We start from the raw sequence: 21,975 nt of genomic DNA, 5'->3' as shown, positions 1-21,975 counted from the left end.
TAATACAAGGTCTCCAGCTTTCCCTTTTCATCTCAAACACTAAATTAAGTTTTCATTTTCTTTTTTTCCCATAAAGCATCTTGGACTCTAAATCCTTAAAAATAATAAACAGTGGAGTTGCAGTTCCTACTACTATCTCCATAGCTGTAGTTTTTGTTGTTGTTTTTTTAATTCTAATAACTCCAAAAAGCTTTTTTGATACTTTATCTCCATTAAAATAAGATTTCTCTGCCCTGGCCAGGTGGCTCAGTTGGTTGGAGTGTCGTCCCATGCACCAAAAGGTTGTGGGTTAGATCCCCGATAATGGCATGTACGGGAGGCAACCGATCTATGTTTTTCTCTCACATTAATACTTCTCTCTCTCCCTTCCTCTCTTCTCTCTAAAATCAATAAACATATCCTTGGGTAAGGATTTTAAAAAAAACCCCACAAAGTTATTCCTCTGAACCCAGAAGAGTTGTAGGTTTTCTTTCGTATGATTTTACTTTTCTATCCTTTCTAGTAATCAAGTGTGTATCTACTCACTATCCATACTCTATGGGGATTAACTCACTCTGTAATAGCCTATGAGACCAAGTACCATATATTTATATCATAAGTATCCAATGAATTCTTGTTTTTTTAAAAGCTGCAAGATACTATTTTTAATAACTCAATCAGATTTCTTTCTTTTTATTTTCTTTAACAAAGACTATAAATTTCACTAATCCACACTAAAAGTGGAAGCTAGCATGAAATCTAGAAAAGTCTACTTGAAGATAATAATGCAGCTCATTCAAAATACTGCTCAGATCTTATTTTACTGTATAGATTTATAACTAGCATATTTCGTATTTACCTATGAACAAAGTTCAAAAGTACCTAAAATGCTTCAATAAAGCTTGCTTGAGTAATTTTAAATTGCACCATAAAAGTTTTCCTAAGCAAAAATAAACTTTACTTTTGATATAAAATAAACAGAAAATGTTAATAAATAAAGGGTTTTATTTCCATTTAAAGGTATGTTTTAGGGGTGTGAATACATTCTGACTTTCCAGAAGTACATTTGCAGAAAGAATTAAACAATAAAATAAGACTAATGGCCAAGACTGGCACTGTTTCTTTTAAAAGAAATGCTATTTATAACTAACATTTTTAGAAAAGGTTTCCTTACTTTGAGTCCTTAATTTTTCAAGAAAAAATAACGAGCTTGTATGTTTGCCATGATCATGAGAGATAATATTCAGGTTACCCCACACCTGGGACATAATTGTTGCTCTATAAATGACAGGCATTACCAATATTATTATACTACTAGAAGCCCAGTGCACAAAATTCTTGCATGGAGAGGGGAGGGGAAGGGTACCTCAGCCCGGCCTGCACCCTCTTGCAATCTGGGACCCTTTGGGGGATGTCCGACTACCAGTTTAGGCCCGATTCCACAGGGATCCCTGTGGGATTGGGCCTAAACTGGCAGTGGGACTTCCCTCTCACAATCCGGGACTGCTGGCTCCTAACCGCTCACCTGCCTGCCTGCCTCATTGACCCTAACCACTCGCCTGCCTGCCTACCAGATCACCCCTAACTGCTCACCTGTCTGCCTGACTGCCCCTAACCACTCTGCCTGCCTGCCTGATCACCCCTAACCGCCTCTGCCTTGGCCCCCGCTACTGCAGCTTCATCCAGAAGGATGTCCGGAATGACGTCCGGAAGGTCATTCGGCTGTCAGGTCTAATTAGTATATTACACTTTTATTATTATAGATTAATGCTATTTTAAATTGCTTATATTTGAATAATTCTAACCTGATATTACCATCACAAATATCCTATAGAGATTATGTTTATTAGGTAGTAATAAATGTCCTAGGTCTCCATTCATAAAAGTGAAATAAGCAGATCAATTAAGAAATTTGTCTGGACACAGTGGTAAAAATTTTCTCACAAGAACACCAATCCCAAACAATACTGTCTTAAGAAGAGAAAATATAGGGTGTCCCCAAAAAATGTACATCACCCATTTAATAATGAAAAAAGCAGTGTTTATTAAAATACAATTCATTTTCAAAATTGAGCTATCAGCTGTTAAAATGTAAATATACTTTTTTGGGACACCCTGACAAATTTACAGCAAGTAGCAACTAGAAAATGTGTTCTTTAGAATACTGATCCTTACACAGTTCCATTGGGAAAAAAATACAGCTAAGAAAAAAAATCAGGGTTTTATAAACCTTTCCAGTCACCACAGAAGAGTTTCAGCAGCATAATACTGATTAATTATATGGGTAAAAGTTGAAAAACGGAAATAGCTTGGGTGCAGATAATAATTCTGTAGGTATTGTTGTTCTGAAGTTTAGATATCCTAAGGTACCATAAAAAATGTTCATATAAGGAATTTAAGGGTTCACTGAAGTAAAATAGATGCATATTTATCTTTTTCAATTACTATCATGTCCTGTATAAACACCTTAACCAAGGATGAATTTGAAAGGGTTAAAAATAAGTTCCTCAGTTAAAAAGTTGCAAAAATAATTAAAATACAAAGATTTTTATTGACTGCCTGAAAGCCATCCTATATAATAAAGAGCTAATATGCTAATTAGACCAGACGCAGAACAACCTTCTGAAACAACCTTCCAGAACGACCAGTGGGCGGGGCTGCGGGGCAGGGAGGCAGCTGAGGCCATGAGGGCCGAGCCCCTTGCACAAATTTCATGTATTGGGCCTCTAGTTAAATGTATAATTTTTTTAAAAAATCAGTCACATAAAAGGTGGTTAGAGAACTATATCATCTCATCATTTTTGCCCCCTTTGATATGCTCATATCGTTTTAACCAAGTAATTCAACAGGAAGCTGAAGAAATAACCTAAAATATGAAAAAGTTTCATTTCTAGCAGCCCCTTTAGAATAATGTAAAAGTAGAATTGACTATGGGGGATAGGTAAGTAAACAAGAATCTAATCACTCAAAGGAATAATAATAAACACATAAACTTTTTTAAAGGATTTATAACATAGGAAACGGTTAAGTTATAATGTGACTTAAAAAAAGTTAAGATGTGAAATTTTATATGCAGTAGTAACTCAACTATAAAAATTAATTCTAAAACTGTGTATAAAAATAAGAACGAAAGAAAACATACTAACATATTCACAGTGCTTAACTTTGGGACTATGCATATTTTTTTCTGGGAGTCCACTTTTCTATATATTTCAAATTTCCTGAAATATTTCATTTAAATTTGAGTACATTCTTCTATAAAGCAAGCTGTATAACATTTGGAGAGTATCTCTCCATGGTTTCTGTGATTCTAAGCTTTCCAGGGAATTCTTCTCACACTAAGGTTGGAGCTTAATATATTGTATATTTGTGAAATGGTTAGAATTTAAACAACAAAAGAAAACTAACAGCTACTTAGTGCCTACACTACATGCTAGGCATTAAAAAAAAAGATCTAAAGTAATCTCACAATCACCTCCCTTTTATATAAAAGAAAACTGAGATTTAGAGAAATTAAGCAACAAATTCAAGTTTCCATAGCTAGTAAGAAGTAAAACCAATATTCAAAAATCAAGACTATCTAATCCCGAAGTCTGCAGACTCTTTTCATCTATGCAATTTAATTTCTAAAGTATACCCTTAAACGAGAAAACCCAATGGTGGTTACCATGAGTCTAAGCAACTGACCATGAGACCAAGAACACAGGCTGCTTCAGACAGCCTTGTTAACACGTTCTTAGACATGATGCAAGATTTACATAGGCAAAGTGGCCAAATGTTGGTGCTGTCCCAAAAAAAAGCCAAACAGAAAAATATTTATGCTAGCCATCTATCATATTCTCTCCATGCCATCCTCCTTTCTCAAGTAAAGGTGAAGCGGTAGGTTGTTGGCTTATAAGATGATATCCATATTAATAAATTAAGCAATCAAAATTTAAGTGATTTCTGCAAATTTAAATTACACATGATTAGACAAACTAAAAAACTGTCATGATTCTACGTTCAGCTAAGTGATGCTTTTAGGCTTTCTGATATCAGTTAACAGAATGCTATTTATTAACCATAATGTAAGCTCTAACAAATAAAATTCCTAATTAGCAAAGGCCCTGACAAGTTATTTTTTATTACTGGTAAAAATATTTCTCCTGTGCACCTACTTCTCGGCCCTTTCTCCCTCCCTAGTTTTCCTATTCTACCATTCCCCAAGAACTACACAGCTCAGGACCATTAGAAGAAGCATTTGCCAACAAGTGCTGTATCGTTAGGAGGTGTTGATCTCAAACTCATTCAGAGTCTCTAGAGCATTTGCAAAATTTGGTTAGATAAAAAAATGATATTAATACATTATTTTTATGGTCAGATGATATATAATAAAAATTATTCAAACAGAAAATAACTTTAAAAACTAATTCCTGAGTATTTCATTCATTAAAACATAACACAACACCCTATTAAATGGACGTTTTGGTTCATTGAGGTCTTATATTAAAGACCTCAGTGCATTTAGCAATTAAGTAGAAAACTGCATTGAAAAATTATATTTCTTGTTCTCTTTAGTTCTATAGGAGAATCGTCAAATATTAACATTAGCTATCATGAAACCTACATTACAGCTGCTTGTGCTAATAAAATAAGACTATAGCAACTGAATGATTTTGTAATACCAAATTCTTGAAATAGCATCTCCCAGAATGTCAGTCACTGAAAACATAGTGCAATACCAATGTGCTCAATTTATTGTTATAAAAAGACACAACTGAAAACTACCAACAGGAGAATGATCATGACAAATTTTGGATGGAACACTACTGAAATATGCAGAAACCACAGTGTAAGATAATAATTTACTTCTCTAACCCAAAGTATCTGGTGTTTTATTGTTAAACACATTCCATGCAATAATGAAAATTATACCTTGTTCCAAACTATTCCAATGTAATAAGACTAGAGATTGAGGGAGGCGTGAGAAACACAGTTGACCCTTGAACAACATGGATTTGAACTGTGCAGGTCTATTATATGTGGATTTTTTCAATAAATACTGTAAATGTATTTTCTCTTCCTTCTGATTTTCTTAATAGCATTTTCCTTTCCATAGTTTATTGTAAGAATAAGGAATCCTACATAATAAAAGCCTAGGTGGCGTCATGCCCTCGCGATGCCGCCACAAGATGACTGCGCACACAGTGGAGGTGGGGCCTGGGGGCCGCTCCACGTGGTGAGGCCTGGGGGCCCGCAGCTCTGCGTGGCATGGAGGAGGCCGGTCCTGGTGTCTCCGCTGCCTTGTGCGGAGGAAGCAGGTCCCAGCAGAGGTGGATCGCGGCAGGGGAGGGCAGTTGGGGAAGAGATCAGGCCGGCAGGGTAGGGCAGTTGGGGATGATAAGGCTGGCAGGGGAGGGCAGTTGGGGGGCAATCAGGCCAGCAGGGGAGCAGTTAGGCATCAATCAGGCCGGCAGGGGAGCGGTTAGTAGGCAATCAGGCTGGCAGGCAGAAGTGGGTAGGGACAATCAGGCAGGCAGGCAGGCAGGCAGGTATGCAGTTAGGAGCCAGTGGTCCCGGATTGTGAGAGGGATGTCTGACTGCTGGTTTAGGCCTGATCCCGCTAAACCGGCAGTTGGATATCCCCTGAGGGGTCCCAGATTGGAGAGGGTGCAGGCCAGCTTGAGGGACACCCCCTGCCCCCGTGCACAAATTTCGTGCACCAGGCCTCTAATATGTTACCAGTAAGGCTTCTGGTCAATAGTAGGCTATTAGTAAAGCTGTTGAGGAGTTCAATTTTAAACTTGAATTTTTAACTGCTCAGAGGGGTGGCACTCTAACCCCCATGTTGTGCAAGGGTCAACTTGTAATGCTAAATGTTGTAGTTCTCTTTTTAAGTTCCCAATCAATGACCAATTTAACCTATGACTGTTATTTTTCATAATTCTCAAACAGGAAGTTAGTAACCTATTTTTAAAAAGAATCATTTTTTAAAAATTATAGCAGAAAAAACTACAACTGGGGTGTTAGGTAATGCCCCCAGTCACTGTTCGTGTGGATGAACAGCCCATGGCACTGCCTCCCGACTCCCAGAGAGCTCACTGTCCAACACAGGGCTGGGAAACATCATGAACATGGCTATGCCCAGAGGGGGAAAGAGAAGTTCTTACCGTCTGCAAAACTGTTTCAGGACTTTTATCTTCGTGATCGCGTGATGCCTTGGTAATTGTTCGAATAGTTTCTTCTTTCAAGTGCTTTGAGAAATCACTTCTTGATGGCTGCTCTAGATATTCTGGTTCTCCTGCTTGTGCTTCATGAGAAAAGAATCAATTGTATATCTAATAAAATCAGAGTGTCTATACTAAAATTACTCTATGATTTATTTCTAATTCAAAGTTAGGCAATCATCAATTTTAGTATCCTGTTTAAAGTGATATATCCTTCAACACACAACATTCTCCCAGAATTAATAAAAAACCCAAAAGTAATCAAATAATTACTGAAAACAGTACCCATTATAGTTTACGATACAGAATTCACTGTAATTTTATTTGCTCTAAATACCAAAATGTCATTTTGAAAACCACTAGCATTCTACAAAAAGCAAACAGAAAAGGATTTGGTTTGTACAGCAATCCTGGCCTACCTGCCCTAGGTCTCGACAGAGAGAACACCAGCTGCTTTTCTGGCTACAGTAACCTTTTTCGCGCCTACTGACAAAACCCTAACCCCGAATGAGCCCAATCTTCTCTCTTTTTCTAAACCTGCCCCTGGTAGCTGAGTGTTATCAGAGAAAAAAACACAAACAATTACTCATTGGCAAATTGGCACTAAAATAAATTCAAAACTTCAAATATCACCCCTGCTAAGAACTCCCAAAATGATATCCACTACCCATGTTCTGAGAGTAAGACCCACAGATTCAAGTGTACTCTGAATATTTACTGGGTGACTCACAGAAATCTCCAAAGACTTTACGGGGGCCGTTTCTTAGCTCTCCAACAAAAAGAGACATATACTAGCTTTTTCAGCTTATTGTATACATTGAAGAGATTGAGTTCCAACCTTAGATCTTTCCTTATTTTCCTCCCTCTGGCTCTATGCTTACTCATTCTCACTCCCTCACCTAATAACTAATTTATCCTTTTGTTTAAATCCCACTTCCCTGTAAAAGTATTACTGATTACAACGTATCTCGGACCACTGGAATTTGGTGTGGAAGGCTGTCCTGTACTCCCGTGGCATTTATCCACAAGATGCCAACAGGACTGTCCCCAGGTGTGACTTCCAGTGTTGTCAATGCCCTTAGGGGACAAAATCACTCCCAAATGAGAACCAATGCTCTAAACTAACTTACACGCTCTTATTAATAGCACTTACCACAATTACAACTTAACTAGTGGCGCGGTGCACGGCCTGCATCCTCTCCAATCTGGGACCCCTTGGGGGATATCCAACTGCCGGTTTAAACCAGCAGTCGGACATCCCTCTCACAATCCAGGACCGCTGGCTCCTAACCACTCGCCTGCCTGCCTGATTACCCCTAACCACTTCTGCCTGCCAGCCTGATCACCCTTAACCACCACGTCTGCCTTGGCCCCAAACCCGGGACCCAGGATTCCCTCCTCCAGCCGGCTGCAGGCACCTGGGACCTGGGCTTCCCTCCCTCTGGCCAGCCACAGGCACTGGGGGCCGGGCCGGCTGCAGCTGCAGGGGACGGTGGGCAGGTGGCTTTGCCTGAGCACAGGCACTGGCGCCCGGGACCTCGGGGCAGGCAGCTTCTCTGGCTGGCTGCGGCCCAGGACCGTGGGGCAAGTGGCTTCTCTGTCTCCCAGGCCCCAACCAGCCGCAGGTGCTGGTGACCGGGACCATCGGCAGGCAGCTTTGCTCGGACCCAGCTTTGTCAGGAAGGTCGTGCGGATGGTCGACCGGAAGACGTCTGGTCTAATTAGCATATTACCCTTTTTATTAGTATAGATCATGGTGTGTTTTCTCTCGCCATCATTAACCATAGTAACTGTTGCTTATGTATTAAAGTTCTATTCCTGCTAAGTCCAGAAGCAGCCTCAGAATCCTTCTCACTATTCATTTTAAGTCTCATGCTTAGTTGATCAGAATTAATACCTGAGGTGAAGCCTACTACAGATGTATCCCAGAATGTATGGCATCCTCCCTGCTCTATGATCCAGCTAATAATACATTGCCTCAATCATGTAGATTGAGGTCATTTTCCCCCTTTCAGTTTCTAGTAGTAGATTACCATCTACTGCCTAGGAAGCAAACTGACTGTCTCCATGTAGATCGCAAAACAAGATATTTTTCTCATCAATAAAATTTCAGTCTTTCAGCATGAATAGAGTAATTTTGTCAACAACATATTGAGGTAGTAACAGTTTATAACAAATTGAGTGAATTATTGTTTTAGGTACTGTGCTGTGTCATACACAGATTTCATTTTATATTTGCAACAACTCTATACAGCAGATACTATAATTACACAGATGAGAACACTGAGGTATAAAGAGATCAGGTAACTTGACCAGTGAAACCTAAAAGTGGGTGAGTCTCATTTCAAATCCATGAGCCATGACCTTTAACCATTATACTCCACTCAGTATTGTGCTGGAGCCTGCTTTTACTGGATCACAAATTTTCAGGAATTTTGGGAATTTGGAAACAAAAACCCAAACTTCATTCTCAATATGTTTATTGAGCCTGTGCCATTTTCAGTACTCTGCTTGGTATACAATGAAAAAAAAAAAGATAAAATTCACTCACTTTAAGAAATTCTCAATAAAATCAGATAAATATATACTGCATTACAATAGAAAGTACTAAATGCAATATCAGAGTTATGCACAAGATCCTATAAAAGTGTGGGCCTAATACAAACACTTGGGATGATGTTGCATATTAATAAGAAAGACCTTCTAGAAGAAATGCCAACTGGGCTGAGTCTTGAAGGATTTATAGAGAGGATTATCTTGGATATGGGAAAGAAAAAGATTCCAAGGAGAAGGAATAACATATGCAAAGGCATTGCAAAGACAGATAAAAGACTAATAAAATCCTGGCTATTAATGACTCTTACACTACATAATGAGTCTTTATTTTAAACAAATTAGAATACAAATACAACATAAATTTGATAGTGAAAATATATTAGAATTAAGAAGAAAAAGATAAATATTACAGAGGTAATTTTATGGGGGTTCATAAAGAATTTGAGAAAGAGAATTTCAAGAATATTGATAGAGGACATTTAAAAAATGAAGGATACCTGATAACAATGATAGAAAAGTTCCCTAAAGCAAGAGTACTGTGTAATAATCTAGTTTAAATAAAACATAAGGTATTCATAGTGAAGCAGTCTTGAAAGAATTACAAAGGAGTCGGATTATAACGGAGGGTCCTCATAACAAAAATAAATGTCGACTTCATTTTGTCAAACCAGAAAAGTACAAAACATGTTGAGAACAAAAAACCAAAATGAAAACAATAAAAAAGCTCTTTCCACTACTCAGAGATAAGCATTATTAATATTTTTAGTATTATATATTTCCAGACTTTACATACCCACATTTTTCAAACAAAAATAAAAATACCTAGTATCTTAAACTTAATAAACATTTTCATGTCAATATAATTTTTACTGGTTATACTGTATTCTGTCCAGAGGGCCCATGAAACTAGTACCCTACCATATATCTAGGCCAGTGGTCAGCAAACTCATTAGTCAATGGAGCCAAATATCAACAGTACAAGGATTGAAATTTCTTTTGAGAGCCAATTTTTTTAACTTAAACTTCTTCTAATGCCACTTCTTCAAAATAGACTCGCCCAGGTCGTGGTATTTTGTGGAAGAGCCACACTCAAGGGGCCAAAGAGCCGCATGTGGCTCGTGAGCCGCAGTTTGCTGACCACGGATCTAGGCAATTTTATTTATTTGTAAAAAACAAGAGAGTTAGGTGTGTGTGTGTGTAAATACACACAATGATTTATCTTCACCCTATACTAACCATTTCCACCTTACTTTTTTGTTTTTGTTTCTTTTGTTTTCATTTGAATATACTATATTATGTTTTAATAACTTCAAATAAATTTTTAGTAAAATAGGAGTATCAGGCATAGCTCTTCTCTCCTTTAATTTGTTTTACAAATGCAGTCTAAAGCTATGCTGCTTAATCAGAGATATACCTCAAATTTTCTGAAGATCTCCAAACATAAGAGTCCAGGTAAGTTCTCCTTTCTGGTAAGCAGATTAAGGAGGTAGCATAAGATAAATCAAATAATACTTTTCCATCATTTATTACTTTGTTAATTAAGACAATGAATGATATTAGAGAAGTGATGCCTATGGATTTCATGTTAGCAGAAGAACAAATACTGATTGAATTAATACTATATAAGTTAATCTTCTTATTGGAATATCACACAGAAGAAATTGAGTTTTTTTCTCACTTTTTTTAAATTTAGGTATTATATGTGTACAAATCTTACCATTGTACCCCCCCACCCCACACCCATACATGCCCTCATCCCCCAGAGTTTTGTGTCCATTGGTTATGCTTATATAGAAATTGAGTTTTAATAGCTCTTATGTTACAGTTTTACTGAGAACATTTGCAGGGAGGGAATAAAATCACTCTGATGGATTTTATCAGCAACATTTCCTTGTATTACTTCATATTCCTAGTGCACACCTGAGAGATTTAAATACAGGATTTCTTTGATACTTTGAAAGTATGATACCAAATTAAACAAATTACTTAGAAAACTGTGAAGAGAAATAGAAAGAATATTAATGAGAGCAAATAAGTGGTTCCAATAAACATAAGTTCCTTTATTCAACTGTGATATGTTAACTTCCCCTGTAATGGAGGACTAATTTCTTAGTATGCTATTTAAGGTTTTATACACACACACACACACACACACACACACACACACACTAGAGGCTGGTGCACGAAAATTCGTGCAAGAGTAGGCAGGCACGAAAATTCATGCAGGCCTTCCTTCCCCCAGCACCCAGGACCCAGGCTTCACTCTGGCCCAACATTGTTCCAAAGAACGTCTGGAATGACGCCCAGAAGGATGTTTGGTCTAATTAGCATATTACCCTTTTATTATTATAGATGGCTAATATGCTAAGTGTCCATCCGGGTAATGACATCATGTAGCAACGCCCAGCTTCCTCTCCTTATCGACTAGCCTCCTTGCAGTTTCTTCAGCCCAGGAACATGACTTGCTTTATAGCCAGGTGGAAACATTTCACACTTTAACCCAATGTCTGTGAAGCATTTTCCCATGCCTCATCTCATTTGATCCTCACAGAAGTCCTAGAGTACGTAGATAGGAGACTTGGTGGAATCCTATTTTATTTTCATTAGCCAGAAAACAGAGATTTCGAAAGCTTAGAAACTTGATCCGACTGAAAAGAAGAAATGGTGGGCCTTGAAAATGATTTCAGGTTTTCTCACTGTGCAGAATATAGTCAAACACTGCTGCAGTTAAATATTTTACCCTTTGTTCTCCCTGCACGATCTATAATAATAATCTGCTTCGTGTTGATATTTACTGCTGTGTTGCTGACAATTACCTGAAAGAGATGGGGTGCTTCACTGGGCTGGAAAAAGTTTAGCTACATCAGAAAGCAGGTCTAATTAAGCAAGTTTATTCTATATCTATAAAAGGCTAAGTTGACTTGTGCACGTGTGATACATATAAAGGTCTCACTGGCGCCAATCGTATGCGTGTGTTTCGATTTGTCATTGTCGACTGTGAATTTGCTTGACACTTCTATTATAGAGAAAGGGCAAATAGCAATATTAAAATATTTCTTCTAATTAATTTCAATGTGCACAAATCCGTGCATTGGGCCACTAGTATAGTAATAGAAACCAATCCTTTAAGCAATAATCTCATGCCCCAAATTTATAGAGTTAGCATATTCTATTTCTATTAACGCAAACAAAGTACCTATTTCTAGCATTTCCATGGAGGACACAATGTTTCCTATTAAGGTATATGGCTTTCTAAAAATCCAGTTTGGAAGATAACTACGGATAACAGTTATATTTGAACTGATATTTCACCCTCTTTGTTTTTTAGTTATTCTAGCTCCTCTCTGAAAAATTTGCATTCTCTTCGAGTTGTTTTTTTAAATATTAAAATGAGAGACATGAAAATAAATGCCTAATACCTACTACTGAATTTTTTAAAATTACAAAACAGTATAGAATGTGTATGGTAGAATGTACTGATCAGGAAAAAGAGGGTGTGGGGCATACAGATATGACCTTTTATATAGAGAACATAGAAGGTGACAAATGTAAATGGTGGGGCAAAGTTGACTAGCCCTGTCAGATAGGAGTTAATATTGCCCACTTATGTAGGAATATGTATTAGTTTGACTTAGTATAAATATACTGTGCTAACTGTAAATTTAGAGTCTTGTGAGAAACAGACCAGATAAAGTGGAGAAGACTCTAGAATTTAATATTTTTGGTGCCATAATATATAGATGAACCAAGAGTAGAATTGGAGCATAACCTTCATCTGAGTGTTTAAGTACCACTACCAGTTATGCCAATTATGCAGCCTCATTATTCCACTAGAAATGAGAACAGTCACATGCAAATGGAATGTGTAAAAGTTAAGGGAAGAATAAAACAGTAGCTACATCTTGGGGGAAGTTCAGGGCAGTGGTTTGGTGAGGGTATTTATTGAAAACAAGGAAGGAAGTCACAAAGGGATGAAATTGGCTGAAATTGAAAAGAAATACAGTGTAGTTACTACACTGCGATTTGAGCTCAGAAGCCTCTTTGATACCTGCTGAGCTATTTCATTTCCTACAAAGTCACTGTAATGAAACCACAGCACCTCACCTATTCTACACAGTGACACCTGATGTATGAAAAGGAAGTGCAGTCCTGCTGTTAATAATGGCCGGCCTCACCAAATGGCAATGGTGCTATTCAGATATATTGTATTACATCTACATATCAAGACATTGGTATCTTTGCTGGTAAAATACCATTATTTTGGTCTTTAAAAATTTCTAAATCAATGCCTCTTACTATCAAGATCAAGGACTCACTATTCAGACTTGTTAACTTTTTATGAAAATTGAATAGTTGAGTCCTTGTGAATCTCCCATTGAAAGAATAAGTCCTTCTAGAGTTCAAATGAAACTACGAAAACCCACCTAGGGATGTGTCTGCAAAAGATATTAAACAAACACCTAAGATGCTTCCTAAACAACTACAAACAAAACACAAAGACCTTGCAAAAAAAAAAAAAGGGTCATTCAAAAAGATCCATTCTGAGTTATAAAAAAGAGCCAAATGTGTGGGGAAAAAAAGTGTTTAACGTATCTCTTCTCATATCCCCAAGAACCCATTTCCTACAGTAGTAAAATTACCCTACAATATACTCACAGTTCACTGATAATGAAATTAATCTTTTAAAAATCAGAAGACATTCTATTTTCAATTTTGCTACAACATACTTTACTTTTGTATAGTGTTTACGCTAAATATTTTATTGATTTCATCAGCTAATAACTAGAATATATTTTAATATATATACTTTTATACATTTATCTCTGTTTTATAGGTCTACACACATTTCTACTTAGAATATATTAAACATTTAGTTTGGGCTACTTTTATTTTTAATTTTAAGAATAATGAAAAAAATTATATATTTGAATATACTCAAAATATATATGAAACAGTGTTACTTTGCTCAAATATAAAATCACTCAAATTCATTTCATTGATAGCTTTATTAAACGCAGATTTTTGACTATACAGGCAGTTGGCACCAAACCCGTGTTATTCAAGGGTCAGTTATACATGTACACAGTGGTGTCTGGCAAAGGGGTAAACTAAATTGTGGCCTGTAGTTATCTCTGAGTGATGAAATTTCATTTTTACCAGCTTCTTCACACTTTAAGATAACTAAAAATTTGTTTTTTATTTAATAAGCATCTTATAATAAAATATCAATAATATATTGATAATAAGACACGGTCTAATAAAATGGACTCACCTGTTGTTCCAGAAGACTCTGACTCTCTCAATTTCTGAGATGCTAAAAGTTTTTCCTGCAGAGATTTCTGGGCAAGTTGTGCATCCCATTCTTCTAGTTCTTTTTCAAATCGTTGGTTATCTTCCTCAACAAAATCTCTTAAATCCGGTGGTAATGTTTCTATTCCAACAAGGGCCTGCCCAGTTTCTTTATTAAACTCCTCTGCAAATTATATTTCAAAAACGAATATAAAATTACGAATTAAAGGAAAAATACCAAGCTCAAAATAGAATGCATTTAAAATGAGATATAAAGTATGAATTATTACACTTAGTAAATAAATATTACCTAGAAATTAAAACTCAAACACATGCTCAGAAAATCAATGACTCAAATATTTGATAATCCATTATAGTTAATGTTCTCACCTTTTATTTTTAATCTGAAGAGTAAAAAATGCAACAAAATATAAAGGCAAAATTGCTACTCAAAATGACTACTTATAAGTACTACTTTTTCTATTTTAAGAAAATACCAGATGTCTGATTATTCATGAAGTAAAACTTACCACAAAATGAGAAGAGATAACTCATAACCTTATTAAGCTCAAAATAGAACTAAAATTCTTTTTCATCAGAAGCAGGAAAGTATTAGCAATATATTTATAGTAGAGGCCTGGTGCATGAAATTCATACATTCAGAGCTGGGTGGGGGGGGGGGGGGGGAAATCTCTCAGCCTGGCCTGTGCCCTCTCACAGTCTGGGAGCCCTCGGGGAGATGTCCGACTGCCGGCAGTTGGACACCTTAGCGCTGCCGTGGAGGTGGGAGAGGCTCCCGCCACCGCCACTGCGCTCACCAGCCAGGAGCCCGGCTCAGGTCTTCTGGCTGAGCGGTGCTCCCCCTGTGGGAGCACACTGACCACCAGGGGGCATCTCCTGCACTGAGCATTTGCCTCCTGGTGGTCAGTGTGCATCATAACGACCGGTCATTCTGCCATTTGGTTGATTTGTATATTAGCCTTTTATTATATAGTATGCAATTTGGAAAATAATTAACATGGAAAGATTTTTAAAAGACTGTGTAAATATTACTTAAAAGTTACTCAATTTCTACTCCACAAACACAAATTAAATTTTTTTCAGTCACAAGTGGATTGCCTAGCTAGTTTTGCTGAATAATTAAAGGAAGTTGATTTTATCAGTTTCGACAAACCTTTATTAAGTGTTTTCCATATGCAAACCCTATCCTATCTAATAAAACAGTAATATGCAAATTAACCATCACTCCGCTACACCACAAGCCACGCCCACCAGCCAATCAAGAGCGATATGCAAATTAACACAACCAAGATGGCAGTTAACTTGCATACCAGGTGCAGAGCGGAGACTGAAGACAGTGGAGAAGGAAGCCAAGCACTGCAGAAGGGAGCAAAGCTGCAGAGAAGTAAGCAAGCAGGGCAGGCGGAGAAAAGAGGGAAGCAGGCGGGGCGGGGGAGAAGGGAGTGAGCGAGGCAGCAGAGAAGGGCGGGAGCAAGGCAGCGGAGACGGGTGGGAGCGAGGCAGCGGAGAAGGGAGGGAGCGAGGCAGAGGAGACGGGTGGGAGGGAGCGAGGCAGAGGAGACGGGAGGGAGCGAGGCAGCGGAGACGGGTGGGAGCGCGGCAGCGGAGACGGGAGGGAGCGAGGCAGCGGAGACGGGTGGGAGCGAGGCAGCGGAGACAGGAGGGAGGGAGGCAGAGTAGGCGGGAGGGAGCGAGGCAGAGGAGACGGATGGGAGGGAGCGGAGATGGGAGGGAGTGAGGCAGCGGAGACGGGTGGGAGGGAGTGAGGCAGCGGAGACGGGTGGGAGCGAGGCAGTGGAGACGGGTGGGAGGGAGCGAGGCAGCGGAGACAGGAGGGAGCGAGGCAGAGGAGACTGGTAGGAGCGAGGCAGAGGAGAAGGGAGGGAGCGAGGCGGCAGAGATGCGTGGGAGCTTTGCTCAGGCCGCAGGAAGCCCTATTCTTGCAGGAGTATTCCTGCAATGGGCGGCTAGTGTTAGAATATAAAAAACAAAAAGACATAGTATGACATGGTCCCTGGCTTTGAGCAGATTAGAGTGAAGTGGGAAACACAAGTCAACATATAACTGCAACACAGAGTAAGTGCCTGACAGAGGGATCTCTGAGAATACAAGGAAGGTTACTTTCTGGCAGACAATAAAAACTTGCAGAGCAAATGACACTTGAATGAACCTTGACAGACGAGCAGGAATTAGGCAAAAAAAGCAAGAAATAAGAACATTGCTGGCAAAAAATAAAAACACCCGTAAGAACATACAGATATAAATGTGTGATGTGGTGAGAGCAGAATACAGCAAGAATTTCAGTATCAGTTTGAAATGGATATTGAGGCTGGAGAGACAATCAGAGGTCAGATTTATGTCAGAGTGAGGAACCTGAATACGAGTCAATGTGTGTTGTAGTCATTAAAGAATTTTAAGCAAGGAGAAACATGTCATATTTACATTCTATAATGGTTAATAAATAGTTAACTTTGAATACGAAATATATTCTAATTCTCAGCCCTGGTCATATTACGGGTTTACTCACAATAATCCAATAGCATTTTCTAATCATATCCATCATTCCCTGCGTGAATTTTATGTAACTAATCACACCAGAGACTAGAGTCACTTTATAAAAGGACAACTTATTTAAAAATATACAGTACCATATATATTTTGTATTCTTACCTTGTATTAAGAATTGTGCCTTATCATTTATGTACATTAAACAGTATGCACTGGCATTTCTATAACCACCAAAAGAGTCCCTCACTAGCTCTTCCCATGATGATCTTGTCACAGCAATATCATTGTATTTCATCCACCTGTTTTCATGATGATCAAAAATGTATGCCCAGTAGTGCCCAGCATTAGCTTGGCCTTCATGAACTAAAACAGCATGTAAGCGATAAGGAACCTAAATATGAAAACAGAAGAGTTAAACAGCAGTTAAGCAGTCTCTTTACTGTACCACATTCCATGAAACACACAAACTATGTGACTGGAGGAAACATAAGAGCATATTTCCTAAGAAAAGAAAACTGGCTGAGATTATACCAGAACTTAAAATGTAATTGAGTCCTATACTTTCTCCCATAATCTTAATATCTTTAAATAACCTTACGATTCGCTCATGATTTTATTTTTAAATATTAAGGGGAATTCTGATATATTTTATTATTAAAAATAATAAAGAGTAAGCAATGAATATAGTATGGGAATATAACTGAATGGGGTAAATATTAATATGGCTTCTTTAAGTTCAGCAAGTTTATAACAAAACATGTAAGAAGAATTTGGTTAATGTAAATAAAACATATAAATAATTTTCATAATGCTTACTAGCTCAAAATTTAACTTACTTGGATCATAGATTTGTCCGAGTACATTAGTTCAATAGTTCGATGGATTCTGGATATGCTTTCCTGCAAATCTAAGAGCAGAAGATGTAATTTAATGATTAACTTCAAGGATGTTTCTACTGAGACCTATAAGACAGAGATTAAAGATTTTCCTGCCAATATGTTAGAAGAATAAAAAAAAATTTCCTAAAAAAGTTCTTAAAAACATTATTAGAGTCTATATAAAAATATAATTCTCTTTAACTTAATACAAGATACAGCATAAATTCATAATTAAAAACCAAAATAGATATGGTTCTTTTAGAAAATGTGCAGAACCAATAAAACTATGTTTATATCTATAAAAAAGTTTTCAATGTAAATTAAAGCTAAACCCCCTTACATATTTATGTAAAACAGAAAAACTTTAGCATGAAATAAAATACCTTCACTACATATCTTATATAAACACATAATTAAATAAAAATTCACTAAAATTACCAATGGAAATAAAGTTCCGAGACTCCCATTATTCATTATTTCTATTTCCAGCAGCAGAAATCTATCCTACACAAAGTCATTCAGAGACAGAGATATTCACAGATATATTGTCCATATAAGTTAAAAACTGAAGACAACCTTAATATCTGTCAATAGGAAAATGGTTAGTTATAGTATAATGGCATAAACACACTATACTATAAATCTGTTGAAAGGAATCAGGAACAAACCATGAAAGACTACAAAAAAAATTAGTCACTTTATAGTGAGGAAAGGTCTTCCTAAGCCTGATGGAAAATCCAAGTAACCATAAAGGAAAAGATACGATTCCCTCCCCCAACTTAAGAAAATCTACATTATAGGGGTTCTGAAGATGGCAGCGGGCAGGACGTAGGTGAGGGAGAGGGTGTGAGTGAGTGAGGGGGTAAGAGGAGAGTGTGTGGATGTGTGTGGTGTGTGAGTGAGTGAGGGACAGTAAAATCCTGCAGGAGTAGCAGGGGCTGGCAGACCACTGTGGGAACTCCCTGGACTGCAGGACTCAGGCACGGAACCCACGCCGTCTTGAAGGGGAGAGCGGCCTCTTCTAGCAACTCATCAGCACCACCACCCAGACAGCCCTTGGACACTGCCCGTGACCCTGCAGCCACTCCAACCAAAATCCTGCTGCCCCACCCGCAGACCTGCACACCCTAGGACCTCCACCTCCAAGGGTGCTCCCAGAGCAGTAAGTGTGACATCCCTTCCCCAGGGGCTGACCTCCAGACACCACAGTCACGCTTTTCCAGTACCACAGTCACGCTTTTCAAGTGCGCAGGCTCCTGAGCCCACCACCCTACAGGCCACTTTTGGGTGCTGCCACTGGGCATGCTCCTATCCAAACAAGGTCTCACTGCCCTGCAGTAGAAATTGTGAATTCCCACTTCCTGGATACCTGCCCACAGACACCTGCATTGGGCAGATTCAGGGCCAGGACCCTTGAGTGCTTGAGTGTGCCTCCACTGGGCGCGCGAGCCCAACCAAGGGCACAAGGCCCCCGGCAGGAGAAATTCAGACTTCCCCCACTCCCGGCTGCTTGCCCACAGACACCTCAGTCATGCGACTTCAGCGCAAGGGTCTGAGTGCACCGCCCTGGCAATCGGCCCCAGTGTACCTCTGTGAGCCACCACTGGGCGTGCGTGAATTCAACCAAGGGCTCAGCAGCAAAAACCTCTGGACACCACAGTCACCCTTTTCCAACGCGCAAGTCTCCTGAGCCCAAGGCCGCAAAGGCGGCTCTTGGGTGCCTCTGTGAGCCCCCACTGGCCGCGCTCTTATCCAAACAAGGGCTCACTGCCCTGCAGTAGAAATTCTGAATTCCCTCTTCCTGGATATCTGCCCACAAAACCTGAGTCGTGCAGATTCAGCACCAGGGCCCCTCTGAGTGTGTGAGCACGCCTCCACTGGGTGCGCACGAGCCTAACCAAGGGCACAAGGTCCCGGTCGGAGAAATTCCAACTTCCCCCAGTCCCGGCTGCCTGCCCACAGACACCTCAGTCATGTGGCTTCAGCGCAAGGGCCTATCTGAGTGCACTGCCCTGGCAATCGGCCCTGGTGTATCTCTGTGAGCCACCGCTGGGTGCGTGTGAATCCAACCAAGGGCACAAGGCCCTGGCAGCAAAAACTGAGTCTTCCCACTCCACACCTGCCAACCTCTGGACACCATAGTCTCGCCTTTCCAGAGCTCAGGCCTCCTGAGCCCTACCACCCCGACAGATGACTCCTGGGTGCCTCTGTGAGCCCCCGGTGGGCATGCGCGATTTCAACCAAGGGCGCAAGGCAACAAAAATTGGGACATCCCCCTCCCTGGCCACTGACCTTTGGATATTGCAGCTGTGCCTTTCCAATATTCAGGCCTATTGAGCCCGCTCCCCCTATAGGTGGCTCCTGGGTGCCTCCTTGAGCCCTGGCTGGGCATGCTCGTATTCAAACAAGGGTGCACAGCCCCGGAAGTAGAAATTTGGACTTCCCCCTTCCCAGCTCTCTACCTACAGACACTGTGTTGCGTGGTTTCAGCACGCAGGCCCCCTGAGGACACCGCTCCAGCAGGTGACTCCCTGGTGCCTCTGTGAGCTGCCACTAGGTGCAATCATATCCAACCAAGGGCTCAAGGCCCCGCAGCAGAAACTTGGACTTCCCCCTCCTCAGCTGTCAACCTCCGGTCACTGCAGTCGCACCAATACAGTGCGCAAGCCCCCTGAGCCCGCTGCCCTGTCAGGAGGCCCCTGGGTGCTTCTCTGAACCACCGCAAGGCACAACCCCGGTCGCTGGCATCCAATCCCCACGGTAGTGCCGCCACAGCACAAGAGACCCCTAAGCCCAATGCCCCAGCAGACGGCTGCAGGGTGCGTCTGTAAGCAGCCATTGGACATGCAAATCCAACTAAATGCGCACATCCTCTGAAGCAGAAACTGGGACTTCTCCCTCCACAGGGCCGGTGGCACACCACAATTGCTCTGATCCAGTGTGTGGGCCCCACCAGCACACACCCCTTGCAGACGGCTCCTGGGCCCCTCTGTGTGCTGCCATTGGACATGTGCATCTCCAACCAAAGATGCACGGCTCCCTCAGTAGGATCCACAACATCCCTCTCCCGGCTACTTACCTCTGGACAGCCTGGTGAGTTACTGAGGACTTGCCTCCCTGGACATTGTTTCAGCCACAGACCCTGAGATTCCCACATCCCCAGCTGCTGGATCCTGCACCCCCTCGTGATTCAGAGAGGGAAATCACTTTGGCCACAGTCCCACTGCCTCAACCACAGACTACGAGAAACCCACCCCCCACTGCCATGGGGTCCAGGCCCCTCGTAGTGACTTGCAGAGTGATGGTAATCCAGAAAGAGTCACACCACACTGGCCAAAGCTACAGTACCTGAACTTCAGTCCCCGAGACTCCTTCCTCCCAGGCCGTGGACTCTGGGAACCCACAGTGAGCACGTACCAGTGAGACCCCAGACAACCTTTTCCACAAAAGATGGAACCATGATCACATCCACAACAGCTTGCACAACGAAGCTGGGGTTGAGTCACATTGCCAACCCGAGACGAGAATTCATCCAGGAATAAGAAACTAACATTCAAGATCCAACTACATCAAGAGAACCCAAATAGCTCAAGTAGGGAGCTCGGCTAGATCACCAAGCCCAGGAGACCTGAGAGACTGCACCTCTAGCACCACCCCCAAAAGAACCTGGGTAGCAAAGCAGTTGGATCTAAGAAACAGAAACAATTAAAACGTTACAGGAAAAAAAAAAAAAATGAGGAGACAAAAAAACAATCCCAAAGAAAAAAGGAGGAATCACCACATAGAGAATTAAATGAAATGAAGGCAAGCAATATATATGTCAGAGAAAGAATTCAGAGTAATGGTTATAAGGATGCTCAAACGGCTGAATGACAAATACACACAACTCAATGAGAATTGTAAGGATGTGAATGAGAATGTCACCAACATGAAAAGGAAACAAGAGGAAATGAAGAATGACATAGCTGCAATAAAGAACACAATGGAAGGCATAAACAGTAGACTAGAAGAGGTTGAGGACCACATCAACGAATTAGAAGACAAAGTAGAAAAAACACACAAACACAGCAACAACTGGAAAGAAAACTTAAAAAGCAAGAGGAGAGCCAAAGGGAGCTTTGGGACAACACAAAACAAAACAACATCTGCAAAATAGAGGTCCCAGAGAAGAGGAAACTGAACAAGGAATAGAAAACCTGTTTGAAGAAATAATGACAGAAAACTTCCCTGATATTGACAAGAAAAAAACCATGCAAGTTCAAGAAGCACATAGAGCCCCAAACAAGGTGAACCCAAAAAGACCAAAACCAAGACACATCATAATTAAACTGACAAACACCAACGACAAAAATAATAATTTTAACCTTTTGCACTCAGATGTCGAGTGCAAATTACTCTTTGAATGTGTCAATAATTTGAAATATTAAAAAATCCAAATAAATAAGTTTGTATGAAAAGAAACTCCAGTTTTTTATTCTACTGCCATGCTTTGTAAAATCTGGGGTATTTAAAAAATTAAATCCCGAGTAGAATAAAGG

The 21,975-nt window shown here is 40.1% G+C and overlaps 1 protein-coding gene across 5 annotated transcripts in view; it reads right to left on the bottom strand.

Moving 5' to 3' along the window:
• Positions 1 to 21,975, bottom strand: part of USP25 (ubiquitin specific peptidase 25) — a 192,489-nt gene that overhangs the window by 37,517 nt on the left and 132,997 nt on the right. For all 5 annotated transcript variants that reach the window (XM_079766497.1, XM_079766498.1, XM_079766500.1 and 2 more), the window contains 4 exons: positions 17,396 to 17,466; positions 16,722 to 16,950; positions 14,014 to 14,214; positions 6,129 to 6,268 (listed from right to left, as the gene is read on the bottom strand). In XM_079766497.1, coding sequence (XP_079622623.1) covers positions 6,129 to 6,268; positions 14,014 to 14,214; positions 16,722 to 16,950; positions 17,396 to 17,466 — 641 coding nt within the window. The remainder of the gene's footprint in view (positions 1 to 6,128; positions 6,269 to 14,013; positions 14,215 to 16,721; positions 16,951 to 17,395; positions 17,467 to 21,975) is intronic.

The sequence above is a fragment of the Cnephaeus nilssonii genome, assembly GCF_951640355.1.
Source record: "Cnephaeus nilssonii genome assembly, chromosome: 3".
NCBI classification, from domain to species: Eukaryota; Metazoa; Chordata; class Mammalia; order Chiroptera; family Vespertilionidae; genus Cnephaeus; species Cnephaeus nilssonii.
Note: the sequence above shows the minus strand (reverse complement) of the source record. Positions and strands in the feature narration are given on the sequence as shown.